Consider the following 21,563-nt stretch of genomic DNA (forward strand, 5'->3'; position numbering starts at 1 on the left):
CGAACAAGCGCCATACCGGTTGAACCAGCGGATGGGCCGGCTTTGGCCAAGAGACGGGAGTGGGATTCTAAGCGCGGTGGTGGTGTCGGCAGTGTGGTTTGCTGCGGTACGCGGGAAGAAGACGGGAGGGAATGTGAGGAAGCCATCGCAATGACTGGATTGAGCAAATGGAAGGAAACAAGCGCGGGAAACAAGGTGCGGGAGCCTAAAAAGAGTGGAAAGACACAGCGGGAGAGGACCATTGAAACAAGGCAGGTCCCGGACTTGGATGCGCCTGCGCCACGCCCACTCAGGGTACGTACCTGCACTATTTGAGCAGTCTCCATTATAAAAGCTCTTGCCGTTTGGGACTCCAATCAGATACCCTCAAAGTCCGAGGAGGAACCGTGCCATTGGCTGCCGGATGTGGCTTGCCCCGAGAAAAGTGGCTCAAGGTTCGGCCTCAGCCCCCCGGTTCCTGGAAATCCGGCAGAGACAGGAATATCTCTCCGATTCAACAGTCCAGATCTGGTCTCATTCTTCAACCGTGCAAGTCGATGTTTCTTTCCTCGTTGGTTTACGGGGCGCTTAGCTGCCGCGAATTTCGTGTTTGTCTCCGCCCTTGTTTGACGAGGTCTGTTTACTGAACCGCACCGAGTACGCCCAAACACACTCGCTGCTTACAGTGCACGGACGAAACGAGCGCTTCGCGTTTCTGGCGTCTCTCACGCACATCTCACACAACCCACCGGCCTCACTATGCCCTCCAAGACCTCGAATTCAGTTTGCTGCAGTTAAGAATTGCGGCGAAACCCCACCTTCCCAGCTTGTCGCATTCACTTGGCAGGCAAATGCTGTTGACTTCCACCGACACACCGGCCAGCGCCATGTCAGCGCTCGGCATCATGCACTGTGATGTGTAAGCCAGAACTTTTGAATCTCATCGCTTCTCCAGCGTCATGTCCTTTCTTTCGGCCCCCACATCCACCAACCGGTGTGTAACGTGAGCTCTCGCCTCGCTTGTCACGTGGGCCGCCGCTACTTGCAAGTCAAATCACGTCTGACTACAGTCGCGCTGTCGCCTATCGTCGTCGGGCAACTCCGCTCATGGAGCCGATGAGAGTGGAAGGTCACCGATCGCCGTCGAATATGTCTACTCCGCTTACCTCACTTCAAAATATCCGGTCGCCGCAGTCTAGCTGACCACCTCCGGAGAGCGCCGGTAGTTTCAGAATGACTTCACTGACATCACTACGGCCGAGAGTGAGAGGCCTCTGTCGTACAGCGACTCTTTTGGGAGTAGGTCGTGTGCTTTTCTTCTCTCGGTGATGCAGGAAAAATTGGGCAAAATTTCGTCGAAACTCCAGTATCTATTATCTAAGGAAGCAAAACCAGAAGCTTGAACTGCGCTGATAATTATGCCCCTCTAAGTTCTTCCAAAAGCCACAGCCAAATTTGCCCCATGAACAGGCCAGGTCTAAAGCGCCCTTTCCAATGCGCCATTCATCCTCCGACAAGACGAGCAAGTATTCAACTGCCAGTTCAGAGCCACTCGTCTAATTGCAGTGGAGGGAAAGAATTTGCAGGTTTTTCGTAAGGTCTAGGACCAGATGTCGCAGTCCGTAGTGTAGATCTTGGGAGGCGCACCCTCGGGCCACCAGTCCTCAGGCTTGCAAGCCCACTTGATCCGGTTACAGTCCGAGATGCCGCCGCCGCAGCTGAGGTAGCCATTCCAGTTGTCGAGGACCTCGTCTGGTAGTTTTATTAGCAAATGTCGACTTTGGGAAGGAGGAAATTGTACATGGCACTTACTGAGGTTGATATGGGTCTCCTTATACGTGCCGTCGAGAGTCTCGCACTGGCACTTGAGGCTGTCCCAGCTGTCGGCGCCACAGTCCTTGCAAGTCTTCCAGAAGTCGCCCCTATGTGGACGTCAGTCGTTTGGCACTCGATTTGGAGGACCGCAGTGCTGATTAGAGAAAAACTCACGTCTTGTGGTGCTCAGGCTTGATCTCCAAGTCGCCGAGGACGTTGGAGATGCAGTCGTTGAGGTTAATGACGCTGAAGGAAGTAGCACCGCAGATCTTCTCGTTGCAGTAGGTAGTGATACTGCCGTCATCGCGGAGGTTGAACTGAGGGCCATCGTTGAGATAGCCACAGCCATCGTCGAGGAAGCCAGCCTCAGTGACCTTGGAAATGCCAAAGGTAAGTAGGATGCCTGAAAGTATGATCTTAACCATTGTGGGTGGTGTTCTAGGTGGTGCTTGGGTGATGGTGTTTTGGTTCACAACAGGTGGAGGATAGGGGTGAGAGGAGGAAAGCTGGGAGCAAATGGGAGACAACATATTCTCGGAAGCCAGTGAAAAGAAGTGTATTTGCAAGTAGAAAGAGCAACTGACTTTGATGACCTCCTACCGTCATTGTCTGAGTGAATTGTCTGTAATTCACCTTACATGAAAACTTTTCACCCTCTGAGCGAGCTATCTCAGACTGCCTGCTTCTTTATTGTCCTTCCACCCCAAATCGTTCCTACCTTTCCAGGATAGAACAATCTCACCTTTACCCAAGGCAGAGTTTTCAAAGCTCTTCCTTCTCTACAAAAAGCACTTTTTCCTTTGCCCTCCCCTTCAACTGAGAAAAATACTCGCCATAACACCACAGGTTTTCACAAAACAAGTGAATTCCTCCACAACAACAACACCAACGCGCCCTCACCACACGATCATCCCATGGTCAAGATGAACCTCCGCGCCGCCACAATCTACATCCTCGGAGGACTTCCTCTCCTCGTCTACGCGAGCAATACCACTGTCATCAATGGCGCCAATGGCCTGAAGACCACGGTCATCAAGATCAAGACGACCATCACGACCACCGCCACGGTCACTGCCACGGTTGAGGAGCCCTCCTCGGTCAAGAACCCCCGTCTCACTAACACCACTCATCTCACCCATCACATCTGGTGGCTCCCCACAGACAACCCCAAGTCCAAGGTCGCCAACAGCAAGGCCAAGGTCGCCAACCTCGAGACCGAGATTCCCAAGACCGTCCTCTCCAAGAGCATCCACTCCAAGGCCCTCACCCCCTCCGCCCTCGCCTCCAACATCGCCCTGGCCAACCCCAACTCGACCACGACCCACACCCACCCCTCCATCACCGTCGTCGACATCACCGCCACCAGCCCGCGCTCCCCCCTCGACGACAACAACATCGACGACGGCACCCTCGCCCCGGCCTCCGACCCCGCCGCCGGCTTCATCAAGACCTGCGCCGCCTGGCAGGTCTGGGACGCCAACAACGTCCTCTGGGCCCGCTGCCGCGCCCGCGGCCGCGGAAACATGTACTGGTCCCGCATCGGCCTCGACCACATGCTCGGCAACATCGGCGGCCGCCTCGTCTACCAGCGCGAGGGCTACTTCTCCTCCTCGTGCGTCTCGTGCCGGCGCCGCGCCCGCACCACCAGCTACCTCCAGTGTGAGTGCAAGGACAACCAGGGCGAGTTGCAGACGACCAGCATCGATCTGAGTGAGTGCTCTTCTTTCCTCTCCGGCTTCTGTCTGCCTGGCAACCCCTACTGACACAAGTCGCAGACCGCTACCTCGGAAACAGAGACGGCTTCATCTGCTCCGAGTACATGTGTGGTGTGCGCGAGGGACCTCCGCCCGGTTCTCGCAAGTGAGTCATTTCGTTGGCCACTCTGCATATTCCTCAAGGGGAAGCAAAAGATACCGACCCCGCAGGATGAGATCTTTCAAATGGAGCTTTGAAAACTCAGGGACGCAGACATCATAGACAGTGAACAATCGATTGGCTCTATTCGCCGCTACACATACTGATGCATAGACATGCCGTGGACACATTTGTCAGTGCCACAAAGTGAACAACGTTATCCCAAGGAAAATGCACCCAAACCCGTTTTGTTTTTCAATTCATCTCATAACCATACAACGACTTCTTACCAGCGAAGCCATATCCTCGTTACCAGCTTGCGACATTCGACAGCTGCCGTGAGCTCTCGCCGACCAGGAAGGAGTACTGTCCACTCGTCACCATAACCCAATTTTGCTCGTGCACGTCCCAGTAGCTGAGATCACGACGCGTGAGGTTGAAAGTGACCGTCTTCTTCTCACCCTTTTCAAGGTTGAATTTGTCGAAGCCACGGAGGACCTTGACTGGGAAGTCGATCCCGTGGACGTTCTTAGGGTACGCGAGGTAGAGCTGCGGGACGACTTTGCCGGCACGAGCACCGCTGTTGGTCACATCGGCCTTGACAGTGACATACGTCTCCCAGAGGTCCGGGTTTCCACCTTCTTCTCCTCCTGCGCCGGAGAGAGGTTGCTTGGTATCGTATCCCTCAGGGTAGGGGTACGGCTCCTTGACAATGTCGTCTGTCGAGTCCAAATACGGATACACATACTTGTCGAGCTTGTTAAATCCGCTAGGGAACAGGGCCTCCTTGGGGTCGGGCAGCTTCTCACTGAACTTGGGCGGCTCGGCGGCGGGGGCTGGACGGGGAGCGGGCAGCTTGGACTTGGGCTTCACCTCCTCGACGACAACATTAGAGAAGGCAAAGCTCGTGTACGATAGGCCGAATCCAAACTCGAAGCGTGGCTCGATCTCGAACTTGTCGAAGTGGCGATAGTCGATGTACAGGCCCTCGGAGAAATCTTGCTGGGGCACGACGCCGTTGGGCAGGTACAAAATTTGCCCAGCAGCTCCGTAGTCCTTGAGCGACTTGGCGATAGTGTACGGCAGCTTGCCGCTGGGGTTAACGTCGCCAAAGATGACATCCGCGAGAGCGTTGCCGCTCTCCTGCCCAGGAAGGTTTGCATAAAGCACAGCCTTGACTCCAGGGTGCTCAATCCACCGTTCCATCTCGACGGGACCGACGGAGTGAATGACCACGACAGTGTCGCCGCCGACGCTGTTACCATCGCTCTTACCGCAGTTGTCTGCGACCTGCAGGATGAGATCGTCGCCTCCCTTCTGCAACTTGAGGTCGTTGCGGTCACCGCTGACCCCAGACCAAGAGACGAAACCTTCGCCCGCATCGGCGTTGGCGAAAACGATGCAAACATCCTTGTCGTTCAAGATTGAAGGGTCCTTCTCGAAAGGGAGCGAGTTGGTGAGGTACTCGGAGAGCTCGACCTTCTCGCCCTTGAAGCCCTTCTTGAGGGCCTCCACAGGCGGCACGAGGTAAGGGAACTCGACAGCGCCGCTGCCCCATCCCGAGCCCAGAGTACCCTGGTTGCAAGCGCGGTCTTTGCAGTAGTTGGGGCCCTTGCCAGGGCCTGCATCCTCGCCAAAGATGCCAATCTTCAGCTTTCCTTCGTGACGTTTGTCGTTGCGTCTGCGCTTAGCGTCGATGAATCCGTCTCTGCTGATCGGCAGCACGTCCTTGTTCTTGAGCAAGACAATGCCTTCAGCGGCGACCCGACGGGCAATATCGGAATGGTTGCCCTGGACATTCACGTACTTGTTCACTTCCACCTCCTTCTGTGGCGTCTTGCTTCCAGGAGCGAGCACTCCCATCTTGTCGTCGGTCCACGAGGAGAAGTTGGGAAGCTCGTTGGGAAACTTCTTCTTATCATCCTGGCCCATCTGGTACCACGAGGCAACGATTCGCACCACCATATCATCGAGTCTGTCGATAGGAACCGAGCCGTTCAAAACTGCCTTGGTCAGTTCGGAGCCCCACAGAGACTTTCCATCTGCCCAAAACAGTCCGTCACCCGGCATGGACATATCCAGGCCTGCAAGGGCGCTTCCCACACCAGAGCGCTACATGAGTGTCAGCGATTGCTCTTAAAACTTCCAATCCCATCGGCATGGTCCTTACCTGAGCCAACCAGTCGCTTTGCACGAAACCTTGGAAACCCATCTCGTCCTTCAGAATACCGTTCAGTAGCTTGGAGTTACCGCAAGCATACGAGTTGTTGACTTGGTTGTACGAGCACATGACACTGGCAACACCGGCCTTGACAGCGTCCAAGAACGGCCAAACGTACAGCTCGTGAAGCGTTCGGTCGTCGATGTTGCTCGAGATGGCGTTGGGCAGGCCCCATTCCCAGCTCTGGCGGAAGTGCTCTTGCTCGTTGGCCACGAAGTGCTTGATCGTGGCAATGACACCCTCCTCTTGGATACCCTTGATGGTTTGGGCTGCAGCAATACCTTGAAGGTAGGGATCGGAGCCAAAACCTTCCCAGTTACGACCACCGGCCGGCAGGCGACCGAGGGGGCCGACACATGGGCCCAGTAGAACGTTGATTCCCTTGCCCCGGGCTTCCTCGCCATGCGCCTTGCCGCGCTCGTACATCAAATCTTTGTTCCACGTAGCACCAACGGTGATGCCCGCGGGGAAAGCAGTCGCATTATCAGCAAAGCGGAGACCGAGGGGCCCATCTTGCAGCTGAAGTTGAGGGAAGCCAACGTGGACAGCCGGGCCAGTTGTGCCGACGGCAAGGCCCATCATCCAACCGGTTCCGGTGGTGACATTGACCTTCTCAGGCAGTGTCATCTTGGCGACCATTTCGCTCGCCTTCTTGTAACTCTCGGCCCAATTCTTTGATATTCCACCCTTTGGTGCCGGGTACCACGGCGGTGACAGGCCGGTAGGGGGAGGACCCTTGAATTTCTTGTACATGACGGCTCCTCCAGCGCTAATGACCACCCACATGAGTAGCACGACACCTGCGAACAGCCAACATAGTTTCGACCGGCCACGGAAGCAATTCTTGATGGCATTGAGTACGCCGGTGCGTTTGCCGGACAAGAAGGCGGGCTTGGGAAATGCGGACTGCTTCTGGGTATCGTGAGCGAGATAGTCGGTCGCGTCGATGTCGGAGGCATCGTCGGATTCGTAGGAGCGGCGGCCCTTCTCCTCGTTGAGGAGCCCCTCCTTGCTAGGATCCATCGTCGATGGCGGGGACTTCGACACGAAGTCTGGTTAAGCCGAATTCAAAGGACGGTCGTTCGTTCGTGGAAATTGGACACTTCCAGTAGTGTCTGGGGACAAGTTCGTCGTGATCTGGCAGTTCTTTACGACTGACGGACCATTGCTCAATGCGCCGCCTCTGGACTGGGAGACGGAATGGGGCGAATTGACAGGGTGCTGTGCTCGAGACAACAGTGACAACCCGGAAGACACACGAGGGCAATGGAGGAGTCTGTTCGGTTGTATGAGAGAAGCAGATCAGAAACAAGCAGCTGTCGCTTTTCCGACACGAGTGAAGTGTGGCTGCAGTGAGAGAATGACAAAAAGAAGCCAGGAACGGGGACGGGCGCCGGTGTCTGTTCTCTTGAGTTTCGGTTTGCAGCTGCCGCAGCGTGGTGCTGCTGCTCTTGTCTTATTAGCCTTTCTGCGGTGCGCAGTGCACGCCTCCAGGGGACCTCGCCTCGACCCAGCTGGACCTGGACCTGGGACTTTGTCGATTCTGGGTTGAAACAGTGGGGGGGAAACACCAGCTGGGCATCCCCCGCTTGGGCCGCCAACCCCTGTCGCGAGTGACGTCCTTCTGCCACTCTGGAAGCTGCCCGGAAGGAAGAAGGACGCCCAGGAACCACAGCGAACATCAGCGCCCAGTTAGTGGCCCAGGGGCGCTCCCGTCCCCGCTGATTGGCGCGGGACCTCGGCAGCACGGGCCTAGCGTGCCTGGGAGTGGGCAGAAGAGAATGCGAAATTCACCCATTCAAGGCCTCAGAATCCTCTTTCACCGCCCTCCTCCACGGATCCATCTCTACTTTTGCAGTGGTGAATGGCTTCGTCCATTGCATTGCCACCCGAAGATTTTCCGTTGCTCATGTCATGTGTCTCACGATCCGATACCGAACCGAATCCCCACTGCCAACGAAGAACACATTGCCGACGCTTCGTATTGATCATCTGTACAACTCTCGTCAACTTGAAGCCGTGCTAGACGAACAATCACCAGATATCGAAGACCGAAATTGCTACGGTGAGACCAAAAGTAAAAAAGAAAGGAATGCGGCCCTACTTGACCGACACCAAAGACATTGTGTCTCAACTAGACCCAAATGGTGGGAAGCGTGAACAATGACCGAGGAAGGCCTCGCAGTTCTGATTGACAAAAACATTCCCCCCACCAGCCACCTCAAGCCAATCGCGAGTCCCGAAGAATCCATGAAGAAGACATTCGGGATCCCAAGTACGATGCGAAAAATTAGCTCTTGGGCCGTCTGTAGGCCTTTTCGCAGGCTCTTTGCAAGTTTCTCAGCCTCACTTTGGCCAGGCGTCGAAGCAGAACACGCACCGTCCGAATGATGTTCACGTTGAACTTTGTCGAACTTCGTCATGCACCACAACTTATTGTTCACAGACTTTCGGAGCTTGAGCCATTCAAAATACTGGGGTTTTGAGGTTTACGTTTCTGCGGAAATTTGAAAAACCCTCTTTCTCGGCATATATCCTGCCCGGAAAAGCTGAGTGATGATGAGAAGGCCCCCCCTGTGATGAGAGGGCCTCAAAGGGTCCTTCTCACCTCACCACGGTCGAAACAAGTGTTGCACAGCAGAAGCCAGTATATTTGCAGAAGTTAATCGCCACGAGGGTCATATTTTAATTCGAGTAACTTGTCCAGTCAAGAATCTGCTTCAAATTACCTTATAATACGGGCTGAGTTGCCAGTTGACTAGTAAAGCAGACGTTCGCAACACAAAGACTTTGATGTTTCAGTTGCCTCCTCCGGTGATGGAACTCGGACGGAGTTTGGAAGGCGAAGTGGAGTTGACAAGACTAAGCCCTACCCATAAGCAGGACACTGATGAAGAAAACTCCCCTCTGGTCTCGTCATACGGGTCTAGCAATTGCCGGGTTATCAATAAAACAAAACCGACAACCGTGGATTGGTAATTCGGGCATCAAGAGGCACTGGCGGCGGAGCGAAAAAGACGAGGTACGGAGCACAGGGGTACGTATCATGACGGAGGACGGGTCCATTAAGATAGACGAGCCAATCAAACATCCCCGATAGGGGCCTGGATAAGTAAATTTTTCACATGGCCCAAGGATGCGATTCTGCTTGGTGGATAAGGGACAAAGAGGGAGGGAAGAAAAAAACCGCGCCCGGACGCCCAATCTAAAAAAAAATTGTTGTGTTGCGACAAGAGGTAGCGATTCTTGCTGACTGCACCACACAACTCCCGAGTCCCCAAGGAGAGAGAGGACAGACGAGAGAGCCTTTCGAGAAATCTTACTCCCTCACTTCGTTGCCAGCAGCAGAAGCGAGGCCTTCTTTTCGCTCTCTTCGCCGTGTCGACATCCCCCCTCTCCTCTCTCGTCCCCCTCGACCCCTCCGATCCTGCAACCCCGCCCTTATCGCAATAAGAAAAACGAAGCGACCATGACCGTCGTGGCCACGGGCGCTGCCCCTCCGCCCACGCAGGACGAGATCAACGCCTTTGTGCACTCCATCTTCAACTCCGCCACCTCCGCTGCCTCTGTCGATGCCGCCTATGGCCTCTGCGAAGTCCTGAACAACACCGTCGGATACCTAGGTCTGCAACAATATGGCATTATCGCCGAGGTCAAGAAGGCTGCCGCCAACAAGAAGTCCGGCCAGATCCGCGAGTCTGCCCAGAACCTCCTCGGCGCTCTCTTCGAGCGTCTGCCTCCCAAGTCCCCCTTGAGCGAGGTCGTCTTCCTGCTGCAAGATGGCGGCTTGGTCGGTGTCTCCCTCGACGCCTTGTCCGACAAGGGCTCCGTCGTCCGCGAGTCTGCCCAGTACGCCCTGGATGCTCTTTTCAACAACCTGAGCCCAGAGGCTCTCGTCGTCGGCCTGTTGCCCGCGCTCACCACCTACCTCAACAAGAAGGGCGGAAAGTGGCAGGGAACTGCCCAGGCCTTCAAGATGCTTCAGAAGATGGCCGAGAAGGCCAACCAGACCGTCGGCTCTACCCAGGAGCAGGCTGAGGTGGAAGATGTCATGCGCGAGACCATGGGAACCAAGCTCGCCGGCCTCATCCCTCTCGTCGAGGCGGGAATGCACGACCTCAAGGCCGAAGTCGAGAAGCAAGCCGTCCAGACCATGACTGCGCTCACCAGTCTACTTCAAAACGACGACGTTGCACCTCGCATCCCCCTCTTGATCGAGAGCATGCACCACCCTTCCACCGAGTCCCTGCGCAAGGCCATTCATGCTCTGTCCATGACCACCTTCGTTGCCGTCGTTACCTCTCCCGTTCTGGCCCTTTTGACTCCTCTCCTCGAGCGATCTCTCAACACCCCCACCACCGCCCAGGAGGTTCTGCGCCAGACTGTCGTTGTCGTTGAGAACCTGACCAAGCTCGTCCACGACCCCATCGAGGCTCGTACTTTCCTGCCCAAGCTCCAGCCTGGTGTTAAGGGTGTCTATGACCGCGCTTCTCTTCCCGAGGTTCGCGAGCTTGCTAAGAGAGCTCTGGATGTCATTGAGAAGGCCATGGGTGACGACAAGGACGTCACCGAGCGTGTCTCCGGTGACGACGTCTCAAAGATTCTCGACGCCGAGATTAAGAAGAACGGCGGGCTTGCTGGCCACCTCGACGTCTACAAGATTGCCCGTCCCTACATCTGCGACCAGGTCGCCGAGAACGTCAACCACCGCTTCGTCAGACGCATTTCCGCCAGAATTGCACCCTACCTCCAGTCTTTGATGAAGACTGCTGATGCCAACACTGCCGTCGCCGATGCTGTTCAGAAGCACTACGTCGAGGAGGACGAGCGCAAGTTCGGTGTCCCCGAGAAGGAGGACGATGGCGAGACCGAGATCGTCAACGCCCACTTCTCTCTCGCCTACGGTGGTATGTTGCTGCTTTCTCACGCCAATCTCAGACTCCTCAAGGGTCACCGTTACGGTCTTTGCGGCCGCAACGGTGCCGGCAAGTCTACGCTCATGCGCAGTATTGCCAACGGCAAGCTTGAAGGTTTCCCCCCTCAGGACGTCCTCCGTACCATTTACGTTGAGCACAACCAGGGTGAGGATGCCGACATTAGCATTCTGGACTTCGTTCTGAAGGACCCCGAGATCGAGGCTCGCGGTCGCGAGAAGGTCATCGAGGTTCTTGCAGAGTTCGGCTTCACTGACGGTCCTGATGGCCGTCAGTCGCACAAGGTCGGCTCGCTCTCTGGTGGATGGAAGATGAAGTTGGCCTTGGCTCGTGCTATGCTGAAGGGCGCCGATGTCCTGTTGCTGGACGAACCTACTAACCACTTGGATGTTGCCAACATCGCCTGGCTCGAGACCTACCTCAAGACTCACCCCGACATCACCAGTTTGATCGTGTCTCACGACTCTGGCTTCCTCGATAACGTCACGACCGACATCTACCACTACGAGCCCAACAAGAAGCTCGCCTGCTACAAGGGTAACCTGGCCAACTTCGTCAAGCTCCGTCCCGAGGCCAAGAGCTACTACACGCTCTCCGCTTCCATGGTCCAGTTCAAGTTCCCGCCCCCGGGTATCCTGACTGGTGTCAAGTCCAACACCCGTGCCATCATCCGCATGAGCAACGTCTCCTACCAGTACCCCAAGGCACCCAAGCCTTCTCTGCAGGAGGTTACCTGCCAGCTCACTCTGTCTTCCCGTGTGGCCATCATCGGACCTAACGGTGCGGGCAAGTCTACTCTCATCAAGATCCTGACCGGCGAGGTCATCCCCACCACTGGCAGGGTCGAGAAGCACCCTAACCTGCGTATCGGCTACATCAAGCAGCACGCTCTTGAGCACGTCGAGATGCATCTCGAGAAGACGCCCAACCAGTACCTGCAGTGGCGTTACGCCAACGGTGACGACCGTGAAGTCTTCCTCAAGCAGACCCGCATTCTCTCCGACAAGGACAAGGCCCAGATGGAGAAGCTGATCGACCTCAAGGACGGCAAGTCTGAGCGTCAGATCGAGGCTCTTGTCGGTCGTCAGAAGTACAAGAAGACTTTCCAATACGAAGTGTAAGTAATCTCCACGACCCATCATCACCCCCTTTCATCACTGACACGCAACAGCAAATGGCGCGGCTGGCTCCCCAAGCACAACACCCAGGTCTCCCGTGAGACCCTTATCGAGTGGGGCTTCGACAAGCTCGTCCAGGAGTTTGACGACCACGAGGCTTCCCGCGAGGGTCTCGGTTACCGTGAGCTCCAGCCCACCGTCATCTCCAAGCACTTTGAGGACCTCGGCCTCGACCCCGAGATCGCCAACCACAACGAGATCGGCTCCCTCTCGGGAGGTCAGAAGGTCAAGGTCGTTATTGCCGGTGCCATGTGGAACAACCCCCACTTGCTCGTCCTCGACGAGCCGACTAACTTCTTGGACCGCGACTCCCTCGGCGGTCTCGCCGTCGCCATCCGCGAGTTCAAGGGCGGTGTCATCCTCATTTCCCACAACGAAGAGTTCGTCGGCGCCCTCTGCTCCGAGCAGTGGCACGTCAACGATGGCCGCGTCGCTCTCAAGGGCAACGCCGCCATCAACCTCGGCTCCTTCGAGGACAGCAGCGCACCCGCCAGCGGCGTTCCCAGCACGGTCGCCTCCACCGCCGCCTCGTCCGCCGTCAACAGCGCCGTCAACTCGGACGCCGAGGAACCGCTCAAGTTCAAGGCCCGCAAGAAGAAGAAGAAGACCAAGAAGGAGCTCAAGGAGCAGGAGGTCCGTCGCCGTCTGCGCCACATTGAGTGGCTCAACAGCCCCAAGGGAACGCCCCACCCTCCCGACACGGACGACGAGGAGTAAGATGCTTTCTTTTGCGACGGTAATATGATGAAATGCCCCCTCTTTTTGTCTAGACGATCTGCCGGGAAAAAAGTGATTTTGATGGGTTTGATTTGATTGCAATGGTATTTGGGACGCTTGGTGAATGGGCAAGAGAGCAGCACCACCGCCAGCAGTAGTGGACAAGAGAAAGGAGAAAGCGATAGAGCAAAGACTACCCTGGGCCCTCTCCGGGCTTTTAGACGGAATGAAGGGTATCTATAGAGGCGTTCTGCATATAGACGGATTGGGATGGGCGGGTTGATTTCTTTAGTTTTAGAGACACCCTAGAGCTATTCGAACGATGGAACGAATTGATCCAGTCACCTAATCTCAATGTCTTTTCTCATGTGTTTATTGGTGCATGCGGCCGATTGCTCCCATGGTTGGAATCACCGCATTGTTGACGCTATCGTGATCGGTAGCAACAACCATAAAAGGGGTCCCTAGTGCTCTCAAGCCCGATCGCCATAATGCTCAGCCTCAACCCATTTTCACGCAGGCAAGAAGCTACGTATTCTCGATATCTTATCCATATGTGCCTGGTCGCTCACAAGCCTCTCTTATGTGAAGTAGTGGTACTTCTCATCACTGTTGTCTAGCGCGGTATTCGACCTCATCAACAGGGTGGCAGGACAAAGTATTGACGCGACTACGACAAGTCCAAAGGTTCCTCCGTCGACAATTCCACCATTGGCCATATTCTCTATAGCAAAAGATACCATAGAGGAGGATATTGCGCTTGGCCTTCCTGTTCTCCAAGAGCGGCCGGGGCGCCGCTTTTCTATCAATGTCAGGTGTGGGATGGAAGTAAAAGCTTCCGCGTGTCTTCGAAGTGGCTTTGCATTCTACTCGCATGATTTCAAGTCTCTAAATATACCGGCTTCCCTCTTGTTTTCTGAGAAATTTGGCTCGGCTCTGGCTGCTACTTGGTTTCTCAGGCGCGTGTTCAAACACCCTGGTAAGTCTAACAAATATCCTAAACCTCTTCTCCTGACATTCCCGGTGAATAAGCATCCTAGATCATCATAGTTTCCCACTTCCCTTCTCTCATTATCTGATGGCTTTTGGGCCAATAATCGACAGAAGTAAGCGAAGGTGTGCGACCAGCAGCCATGTGCCCAGTCCATCGACGCTAGTCAGGGAGTCGACTGTTCCTGTGCTGCTAGCAAAGCCATTGAAAGCTTGAATGTTGGCTTGCTGCTATTTCCTATGTTCGTCCATAATGGTTATCATCCTCATTGACAGTTCTTGAATAAATGATTGGCCCATGGCCGATGTAGCCTGCCTCCAGTAGGAGGCGCTCGGCCACCCCGAATTCTATTCAAGGGAACATAGTTGAGGCTCTCAAGACTTTTTGATCTTAGCCACAGGCCAATGAACGCCTTTGCCCTTTTTCTTTTTGAACCTGGGTCTATCGAAAGCCCCGGAATTCTGCAGTATTCGTGCTGCTGGCCACGAACAGCAGGGATCATATTGTAGGCCGCGGCGTTTTCGGCGCATTCTCCCTCAAAACACAAGAAATACCAAAGACAGGAGACGATATTGGGAAGCTTCAGCTTTGAGACGATAGAGATAGTCAAGGCCTCCTGGTACAGAAGCGGCCCTACATCTTGAGCGGGCTCGGGTACCGACTTTTGCATGGAGAGGAAATAACTTCCGGCTTAATAATTGAAGAGACAGTTTGGAGATGATTCCATCCATTTTTATGTGAACTCCTAGTGCTCAACTAAGCTTTGAGTGCTCAAAGCTTCCACATGCAACTTGATTTAGGGGTTCGGCTTTCCAAGACCCTTTAGGGGTGACCCTAGGTAAGGCATGTAGCAAATGGGCATACAAGAAAAGACTGACTTCAGTAATACGATTCAAAAAAGTACAGATCATATCGTCAGAAAGGGGCATTGCGCTCTCAGCATGACAAACATGGCAGTAAAGTATTTCAGAGGTCTTGGACTCCATTCTCGCGTCGGAAGTGCCCCCAAAACTCCCTATGAGCGGCACAGATTGATCACTGCTCGCGTATTCTACTTGGATAAACAGACTATAATAGCACCCTTACCTTTATGACAGATGTCCCAGGAAGTGTAAAGAGGATCCTTCGGCTCCGCCCAAGATGAAGCCTCGCTGTACTCAAAGCGCGAACAGCGTTGATCTTTGCGGCAAATTAGAGAGGAGATTCAAGGACATTGCAGGCGGAGGAAGGTATAGTCATAACTTTCTCGGTAGTCCCAAACGAAAAGATCGTGAAGAGACAACGCAGCGGCAGCTCAAGAGCATCGTCATACTCAGCCATCTTCCAAGCAGGGATCAGATCTTCTTATGAAGATCAGACTCGTATTCCTATACAGACTTTAGCAGAAGGACAGATGTTCTTTGGTTCCGGTAGCGGCTTGCTCGGAGCTTTCAGAGTCGATCAGGCGTTCAGTATCTGATGAACACAATTCTCACATCGTCAGGCTCAGAAGAAGATACTCAAGATGGCTATTCACAGGAATACCTGAAGAAGACCAGAAGATAGGAGAAATTAGCAATGATAGAGAACTATAGATTGGTGCTTCTTAACGGAAAAGACACCACCTCAGATCCTCCACACGAAATCGCGATTGGTAGCAAGACCCCACCAATCCAAATCTGGAAGCTAAATCCAGGCAAGACCTTCCTTCACCTTCGTCAACGGGCTATTGACTTTTCAAGAAACGTTTTTCAAAGGGCTTTTCTATATGAAACGAGATGTTCACAGTTGCGTAGACCGCAGAATATGCCGCCACTGGCGGACTTATAGTCTAGATCCCCAATCCCTTGCAGGAATGGACAGGACCAATCGAAGAAGTCCACCTTTGCAGCCGATTGAAAGATCATCACAGACCGCAAGGTAGGTGTCAACCGAACCCGCGAGGGCGAAGTATCTACTCGAGGTTTACGATATTATTCGACAGTATACTCCTAGAATGACGGATGATGGAGAGGATTAAGATGAATGTCTCTCTTGGCGCTTCCTCTAGTACATCTTTTCCCGAATAAAATCATCGTGCTTGATGTAGGTTGGCCTCTCGGAGTGCTTCTGACTGACAACAGGAGACCTTCGCTGGAGACAGACTGCGTGTGAGAGACGAGACGACAGAATAGGATAAGGGGCGCCGGATTGGACTGATGGGTATTGATCAAAAAAATACTAGGTCGAAAGCAGAGATGCAGAACAGAGTTGGAGATATTCATGCAAGACGCTATCGGCAGGAGCCTGTCTGACTAACGACCAAAATAGCTTCATCGCTTTCATGACCACTCAAGATTGAATAGTCAAGGATGGAGCAAAGTCTTATTTGTGCAGGTGATCAGCTGAGTGAAATATGGAACCTTTACTTGCAAACCAACATCGAGATACGATGGATGCATGGAATTATGGCACTGCCATAGTCAAGGGACCACCGACAGTGAGGTCACCACTTGAGTACGTGGCTCACCACGCAGGAGGCTGGTCACGTCAAATGGAAGAAGCGAATTTGATGGGTGGTAATTTTGTCTATGTTGTGCGAAAGAACGAATTCCCATCATCAGGGCGGCCTATGGTAACCGTCATCCAGTCCATTCCCTGTCCCGTCGTCTGATTCCTGTTCCCCTGGTGGCTTTGGCAGCCTCCGTACTCGTCATAAAAGAGATTAAGCTTTAAATATAAGTAGAGAAATATTTGCGTCATATCCAGTTTGAGAAAGAAACAAGAGCCCCACTGATCATGTCATGATGTGCTCAAGCTGTAAGTCTAGGTATCAATCCTGTTGCAACTCCATCCAATGTCTATACCGATGTGGAAAACTCCTCAATGCCCGCTGTTGGGACTGTACATATATCGACCGCCGCGTAGGGCCCATGCAAAATAGAAACTATGCGCAAACAGATTTCCGTGATAAATCAATTACCACGAGAAGGTCATGAGAGCGGGGTTGAGGGCAATGGGCAGGAGGAGATGACTGGCAGAAACGGTGGCCATCGGGAGGATGGCGACGAAGTCGGTGATGCGCCAGTCGTAAGGGACGAAAGGCGCAACCGCCAGGATAATCATTCCGGCGATAAAAATGCACGAGAAGAGCATGGAGAATTTGAACTATTGAAAAATAATGTCAGCAATTGCTCGAATGAGACGGACAACACGCAGCATGGCGCTGCGAGCGCGTCGCGATTGGCGAGGGTGGCCACAGGAATGTGGGGGCACCGCCACCAAAAGCTGACGAAGCTGAGGGGGGAGCTGATTAAAAGAACTCACCTTCTTCAAAACCTTGGGAACCTCAATGAAGAAGTTGGAGAACTCGGCCTCCTTAGACGTCGCTCCCCAAGTCATGTCAATCTCGAACATGTGAGCCAACAGGGCCTGGCTGACGTGCAAGCTAAGACCACCGAGGAAGATGGCAAGCAGGAAAGTCCACTTGATGTTCTCGAAGAAGGCCCAGAGCAAGCCCTTCTCGCCGACACGATAGCGCATCACAGCAAGAGCGACGTTACCAAGGCCGTTGAACACGATGATGATGGAGAACCACACCTGCCAAGAGTCGACGTAGTACTTGTCAAGGTATCCGTTGTACCAACCCATGAGGAAGTAGTTGACTGAAGTCATGATCCAGGCGGCGCCAATGGCATAGTACGTGCCAATGTACGAGACGACGGTGATCTTGGAAGTAAAACGGATGTTGCTGAACAGGAACTTGCGGAACAGCGGGGTGAAGGGGCCTCTCCAGAGCCAGGTGCGGATGGGGTGGAAGAGCAGCTCGTTGCAGCCGTAAGCATACTTCTCCCAACGCGCCAGCTCGTCGTACACAGTGAGAGAGACACCCTCCTTGAAACCTTCGCCGGCCCAAGCAGCTAAGCGGATGATGTAGCCGTTGCACTGGAGACGGAGAGACATGTCGAAGTCCTCAGACACGTGAGACTCGGACCAGAACTTCTCGTATCCGTCCTCATCGAAGTAACCGACCTGCTGAATGGCGGTCCATCGGAGGATGGCGTTGTGGCCGACGAAAGGAGCGACATCGCCGTTAGAGACCGTGTAACGAATGGCGGAGTAGATGAGGTTGGTGAAGAAAGTGATACCGTTCTCGAAGTAAGTGTGGACAACCTGCATGACACCGGAAGAGAATTGCATAATGCCAACATCAGGAGATTGCTCCATCTCGGAGACGGCGTCAAGCAGACAGTCGGCAGGAATACGGGTATCGGAATCAATGATGAGGATGTAGTCGCCAACACGAATGTTACCGTCAGCCCACGCGCGGCCATCAGCCTCGAGGACCTCCTTGAGGGCGATCTCGTAAGCCTGGGCTTCGTCGTGCTGGGTCCATTCGTTGGGGCGGTTAATCTGCTGGAGCTTCTCTTCGACCTTGTTGGAAATCATGAGGGCGTAATTCATGTTGGAAGCCTTCTTGAACTTTCCGCGACGAACGAAGCCATCCTCGCCATGCTTGGGACGACCGACCCAACCGATGCTGTGATCGGCATAGAACTCGATACGGGCGCGGCGGTCCTCCTCAGAGATCAACTGGATACCGTCATCGTTGATGAACATGTTGGCAGAACCACCCTGAAGCTCGTAGGTGGACATGGCCTGCTTGATGGACTTGACTGTGGGAGCAATGACACCACCCAGACCCTCCTTGTACACAGGGCACTGGACAGTGATGTGAGGCAGGATCGAGTTTTGCAGTCTGGGGGGAGGGCGTGCGGAATAGAACTTGGAGTTGATGGTCAACTGACGGATGGGGCCGAAGATTTGAGCCAAGCAACCGACAATGACTTGGGCGAAGAAGAGGGTGAAGAAGATCTGAACCGGGAAGAGGGCAACGAGAGCCAGACGGAGGTAGTCGCCGTCGACAGAGACTTCGATAGCAAGCTGTCTCCAGGCGGCACCAAGAGAGACGGTGACAAGAACCAGAGTGATGGACACCAGGTAGGTGTTGAGAAGGTGAACAGGACGCTTCTCGGGCTTGATCTCACCACTCTCCTCGTCGATCTCGTAGTCGGCAACAGTGGGGCCCTTCTTTTCATCACCCTCCTCCTCTTCAGCGCCAGCCTTCCAGACGAGCTCCATGAGCTCCGACTCAATGGCCTTGGCTCTCTGGACCAGATGCAAGGCATCGTCGTCCCAAACAATGAGAAGGCCTTCTGAGGCGACAAAGGCGGCGAACTGGTGCTTTCTCGCTCTTGGCAAGTCCTCGATAGTGGGGAGAATCTGGACCCTCAGACCGTTCATCAGAGGAACGTCGACGGCGTCGGGCGTCCACTGGAGGAAGGTCTTGATGACACGAGAGTTCACTGTCATGGCGCACTGAACGTTGAGAGCGGCGCATGCCAGGGCGAAGGGCGAGTTGCCCAGTTGCGGTGGGCAGGCCATGTACTGGCCCCTGGCCTTTCGAAGAAGGACACCCTCGATCTCACCAGAGCCGTCGCTGACCCACAAGTGAGAGCATTGTTGCTGGTAGAGGTAGTTGACCATGACCTCATGCTTGATGTCGTCGAGAAACATGGAGCTCCCGTTGGAGCGTGTTGAACGGCCTGAAATGGACTGGGGACGGGAGTTATAGCGAGGAGTGGGCGGCTGGAGCTCCATGTCGTTGGAGCTTCCCTGGTGGGAGTGACCCTTCTCGGAGACGGCGGGTTGACTTGTGCGGTTTGGCGGACTGGCCCCGCGAGGAGCTTCGGCCTTGTCGGCCTTGAAGTAGCCGCCGATGCCCATGTTGATGAGTTTGGGGCTGATTGACGAGGTGTTCGAGTTCAAGTGAAGTCGAAGTCAGACTGGGGCACTGGGATAGCGAATGTACGGGCTTCCAAGTGGAGCCGAGGAAATAGAGTAGCGATTGTAAGTTGGAGGTTCAGGCTACCATTGACGAAGGCGGCGGTTGTCGAATCTCGTTGATGTCGAGTCGAGGAATGTGGACCGTTTGGCAAGCGACAAGCCGGTGAGGAGGCACTTCTTGAAGAGTGCGAACCTCTGGTCTCTATTGAAGGCGCCTTGAGGGTTAGTCTGGAAGACGATCTCGAGGGAGACAGAAAGGGAAGAAAGCCAAGTCAATGGACGAGGACGAGGGAGGAGATGTGAAGGTTAATGAGGGGACGAAGGCGCAGGAGTACGGGCGAGGAAGAGTGAGAGGGCCAATCGGGCAAGGCGCGGACGAGCCTCGCCAGAGAGATCAGGGATAGCAGGGCGGATAGCGAAGTCAGCCCGTCTCTCAGGCAGAGCGGCCGGTGGATAAGAGGAAAAGGCGATGGCGGTTGTGGTAAGGTAGGTAGTGAGTGCAAGTGCAGTCAGTGTTGGGTGGGTGGGGGAGGTGATTAGGGAAAATCTTCCTTCGGCCAGGGGCCGGGTCTAGAGCTGCTTGGAGCTGGCTGAAGCTAAGAGCTGCTGGACGTTGGAGCCATCCACTACCTTAGGCACACCAGAGCAAGGGCCACAGGCGAGCAAGGATATCTTTAGGAGGGCACTAAGGTACCCGACCTGAGGCAAGGTAGGAGGGGGATATTGGGTCTTTGGGCGTGGTTCACGGAAGAGATGGGAGTGTACGGGAGGGAGAGGACAGGCAGCATGCTGAGCTGGCTGCAGATGCAACCATGTTATGGCATGGCATGGCATGGGATGGGAGACTTCCCGTGAGAGCGAACGGGTGTGGCGGCGGGTACTGTACCTTTTTGCGAGGCCGGGCGAGGCGAGGCGAGGATAGACGAAGCGAGCCGGGATGATGATGACGATGGGGAGTGAGATATCACTCTATTCGATTCGAATATGCCGGGGCGCTGCCCTGCCTGGAGAGTTTTGGTGGTTGACAGCCGGGACGAAATCGACGATCTTCGGGATGGTTTGGTTGCCACGCCGTGGTGGACTGGTTGACTGACTGACTGACTGGGTTTCTGCCGGGATTGCGCAAACGAAAGAACACAAGGGGGCGTGTGGAGGATGGCTCCGATAGAGAGTGAGAGCACCTCAGGGAGGGATTGGAGGGGGCAGAGAAAAGAAAGACGCTGTCTAGGAAAGCAGGATGATGTGAGTCCCTCTCGTCGGGTTCCGTGGTGGAAATGAGCGAGGGTGCCAGGTGTGTTTAATGCGATGAGCTGCAGTGCAGAGGGGCACCGGGACAGCCAGCAGCCAACAGTGGAGATTGAGAGCGTGGCTTGAAGAGGGCTAGCTTGCGGAAAACACCAAGGCAAAATAAAGAATGAAAGAAAACATGAGAAAAATAAAACGCAGATGCGCCGGATGGCCATGATGCCCGGATACGGTAAGTCCACCTTCACTTGGCACCTTAAGGTAGGTACTTGGGCAGGACAAGGGTCGAGGTCTTGGGAGGAGGGAGGGGCGTGGTTGTCGAGGTCGAAGTATGGTCTCGAGCGAGGAACATCGCATCGTGGCTGCCAAGGGACAAGGGTCAACTCTGAGTGCTGAACGGGAAGGTGCAAGGAACAATGAACAGGGATCATCGACACTCAATGAAGTGGGTGTGTGGGACGTTTGAGGGAAACGAATGGGAGGGAGCAGGGGTCAGGGGGGTGAAGGTTCACATGTGGTGCGTGCTGGCCCCGCTTACCTTGCCTTAGCGACCTTAGCGCCGACTGTGCCTGAGCCTGAGCCGTTTCCTGGTCCGTGCATCCCTGTCTGATGGGACCAGAGTGGAGCTCGGATGAGCTAGGCAGGCCCGGAGGCAGTCGCGCCCGTCGGCTTTTTCGTCGTCGTCGTCGTCGTCGTCAAGCTTCCAGGTCGTCCAAGAGCACCTCACCACCACGTCCACCTCACTCACATCATCCTGTGCGCGGTTACCAGGGTGGCGCTCTGCCATTTTTACCCGTGGCCCAGCTAGGCTGTCTAGCCTCGCC

The 21,563-nt window shown here is 54.6% G+C and overlaps 5 protein-coding genes across 5 annotated transcripts; 2 read left to right on the top strand and 3 right to left on the bottom strand.

Annotated features, from left to right (window-relative positions):
* Positions 1–1,579: 1,579 nt before the first annotated feature.
* GCG54_00008597 (uncharacterized protein) lies at positions 1,580–2,219 on the bottom strand (the record flags this gene model as incomplete). Its single annotated transcript, XM_045408558.1, has 3 exons — positions 1,580–1,731; positions 1,792–1,901; positions 1,969–2,219. 3 exons carry the CDS (start codon positions 2,217–2,219, stop codon positions 1,580–1,582), a joined length of 513 nt encoding a protein of 170 aa, XP_045264525.1.
* A 498-nt stretch (positions 2,220–2,717) lies between these two features.
* On the top strand, positions 2,718–3,658 carry GCG54_00008598 (uncharacterized protein; the record flags this gene model as incomplete). The annotated part of the gene is made up of 2 exons (XM_045408559.1): positions 2,718–3,504; positions 3,570–3,658. 2 exons carry the CDS (start codon positions 2,718–2,720, stop codon positions 3,656–3,658), a joined length of 876 nt encoding a protein of 291 aa, XP_045264526.1.
* A 299-nt stretch (positions 3,659–3,957) lies between these two features.
* On the bottom strand, positions 3,958–7,035 carry GCG54_00008599 (putative beta-glucosidase E; the record flags this gene model as incomplete). The annotated part of the gene is made up of 3 exons (XM_045408560.1): positions 3,958–5,760; positions 5,819–6,921; positions 7,029–7,035. 3 exons carry the CDS (start codon positions 7,033–7,035, stop codon positions 3,958–3,960), a joined length of 2,913 nt encoding a protein of 970 aa, XP_045264527.1.
* Positions 7,036–9,338: 2,303 nt separating this feature from the next.
* On the top strand, positions 9,339–12,698 carry GCG54_00008600 ([NU+] prion formation protein 1; the record flags this gene model as incomplete). Its single annotated transcript, XM_045408561.1, has 2 exons — positions 9,339–11,920; positions 11,975–12,698. 2 exons carry the CDS (start codon positions 9,339–9,341, stop codon positions 12,696–12,698), a joined length of 3,306 nt encoding a protein of 1,101 aa, XP_045264528.1.
* Positions 12,699–16,626: 3,928 nt separating this feature from the next.
* GCG54_00008601 (uncharacterized protein) lies at positions 16,627–19,434 on the bottom strand (the record flags this gene model as incomplete). The annotated part of the gene is made up of 2 exons (XM_045408562.1): positions 16,627–16,815; positions 16,975–19,434. The coding sequence occupies 2 exons, from the start codon at positions 19,432–19,434 to the stop codon at positions 16,627–16,629; spliced, it is 2,649 nt and encodes an 882-aa protein (XP_045264529.1).
* Positions 19,435–21,563: the final 2,129 nt, after the last annotated feature.

Source organism: Colletotrichum gloeosporioides (genome assembly GCF_011800055.1).
Source record: "Colletotrichum gloeosporioides strain Lc1 chromosome Unknown consensus_43, whole genome shotgun sequence".
Lineage (NCBI taxonomy): Eukaryota > Fungi > Ascomycota > Sordariomycetes > Glomerellales > Glomerellaceae > Colletotrichum > Colletotrichum gloeosporioides.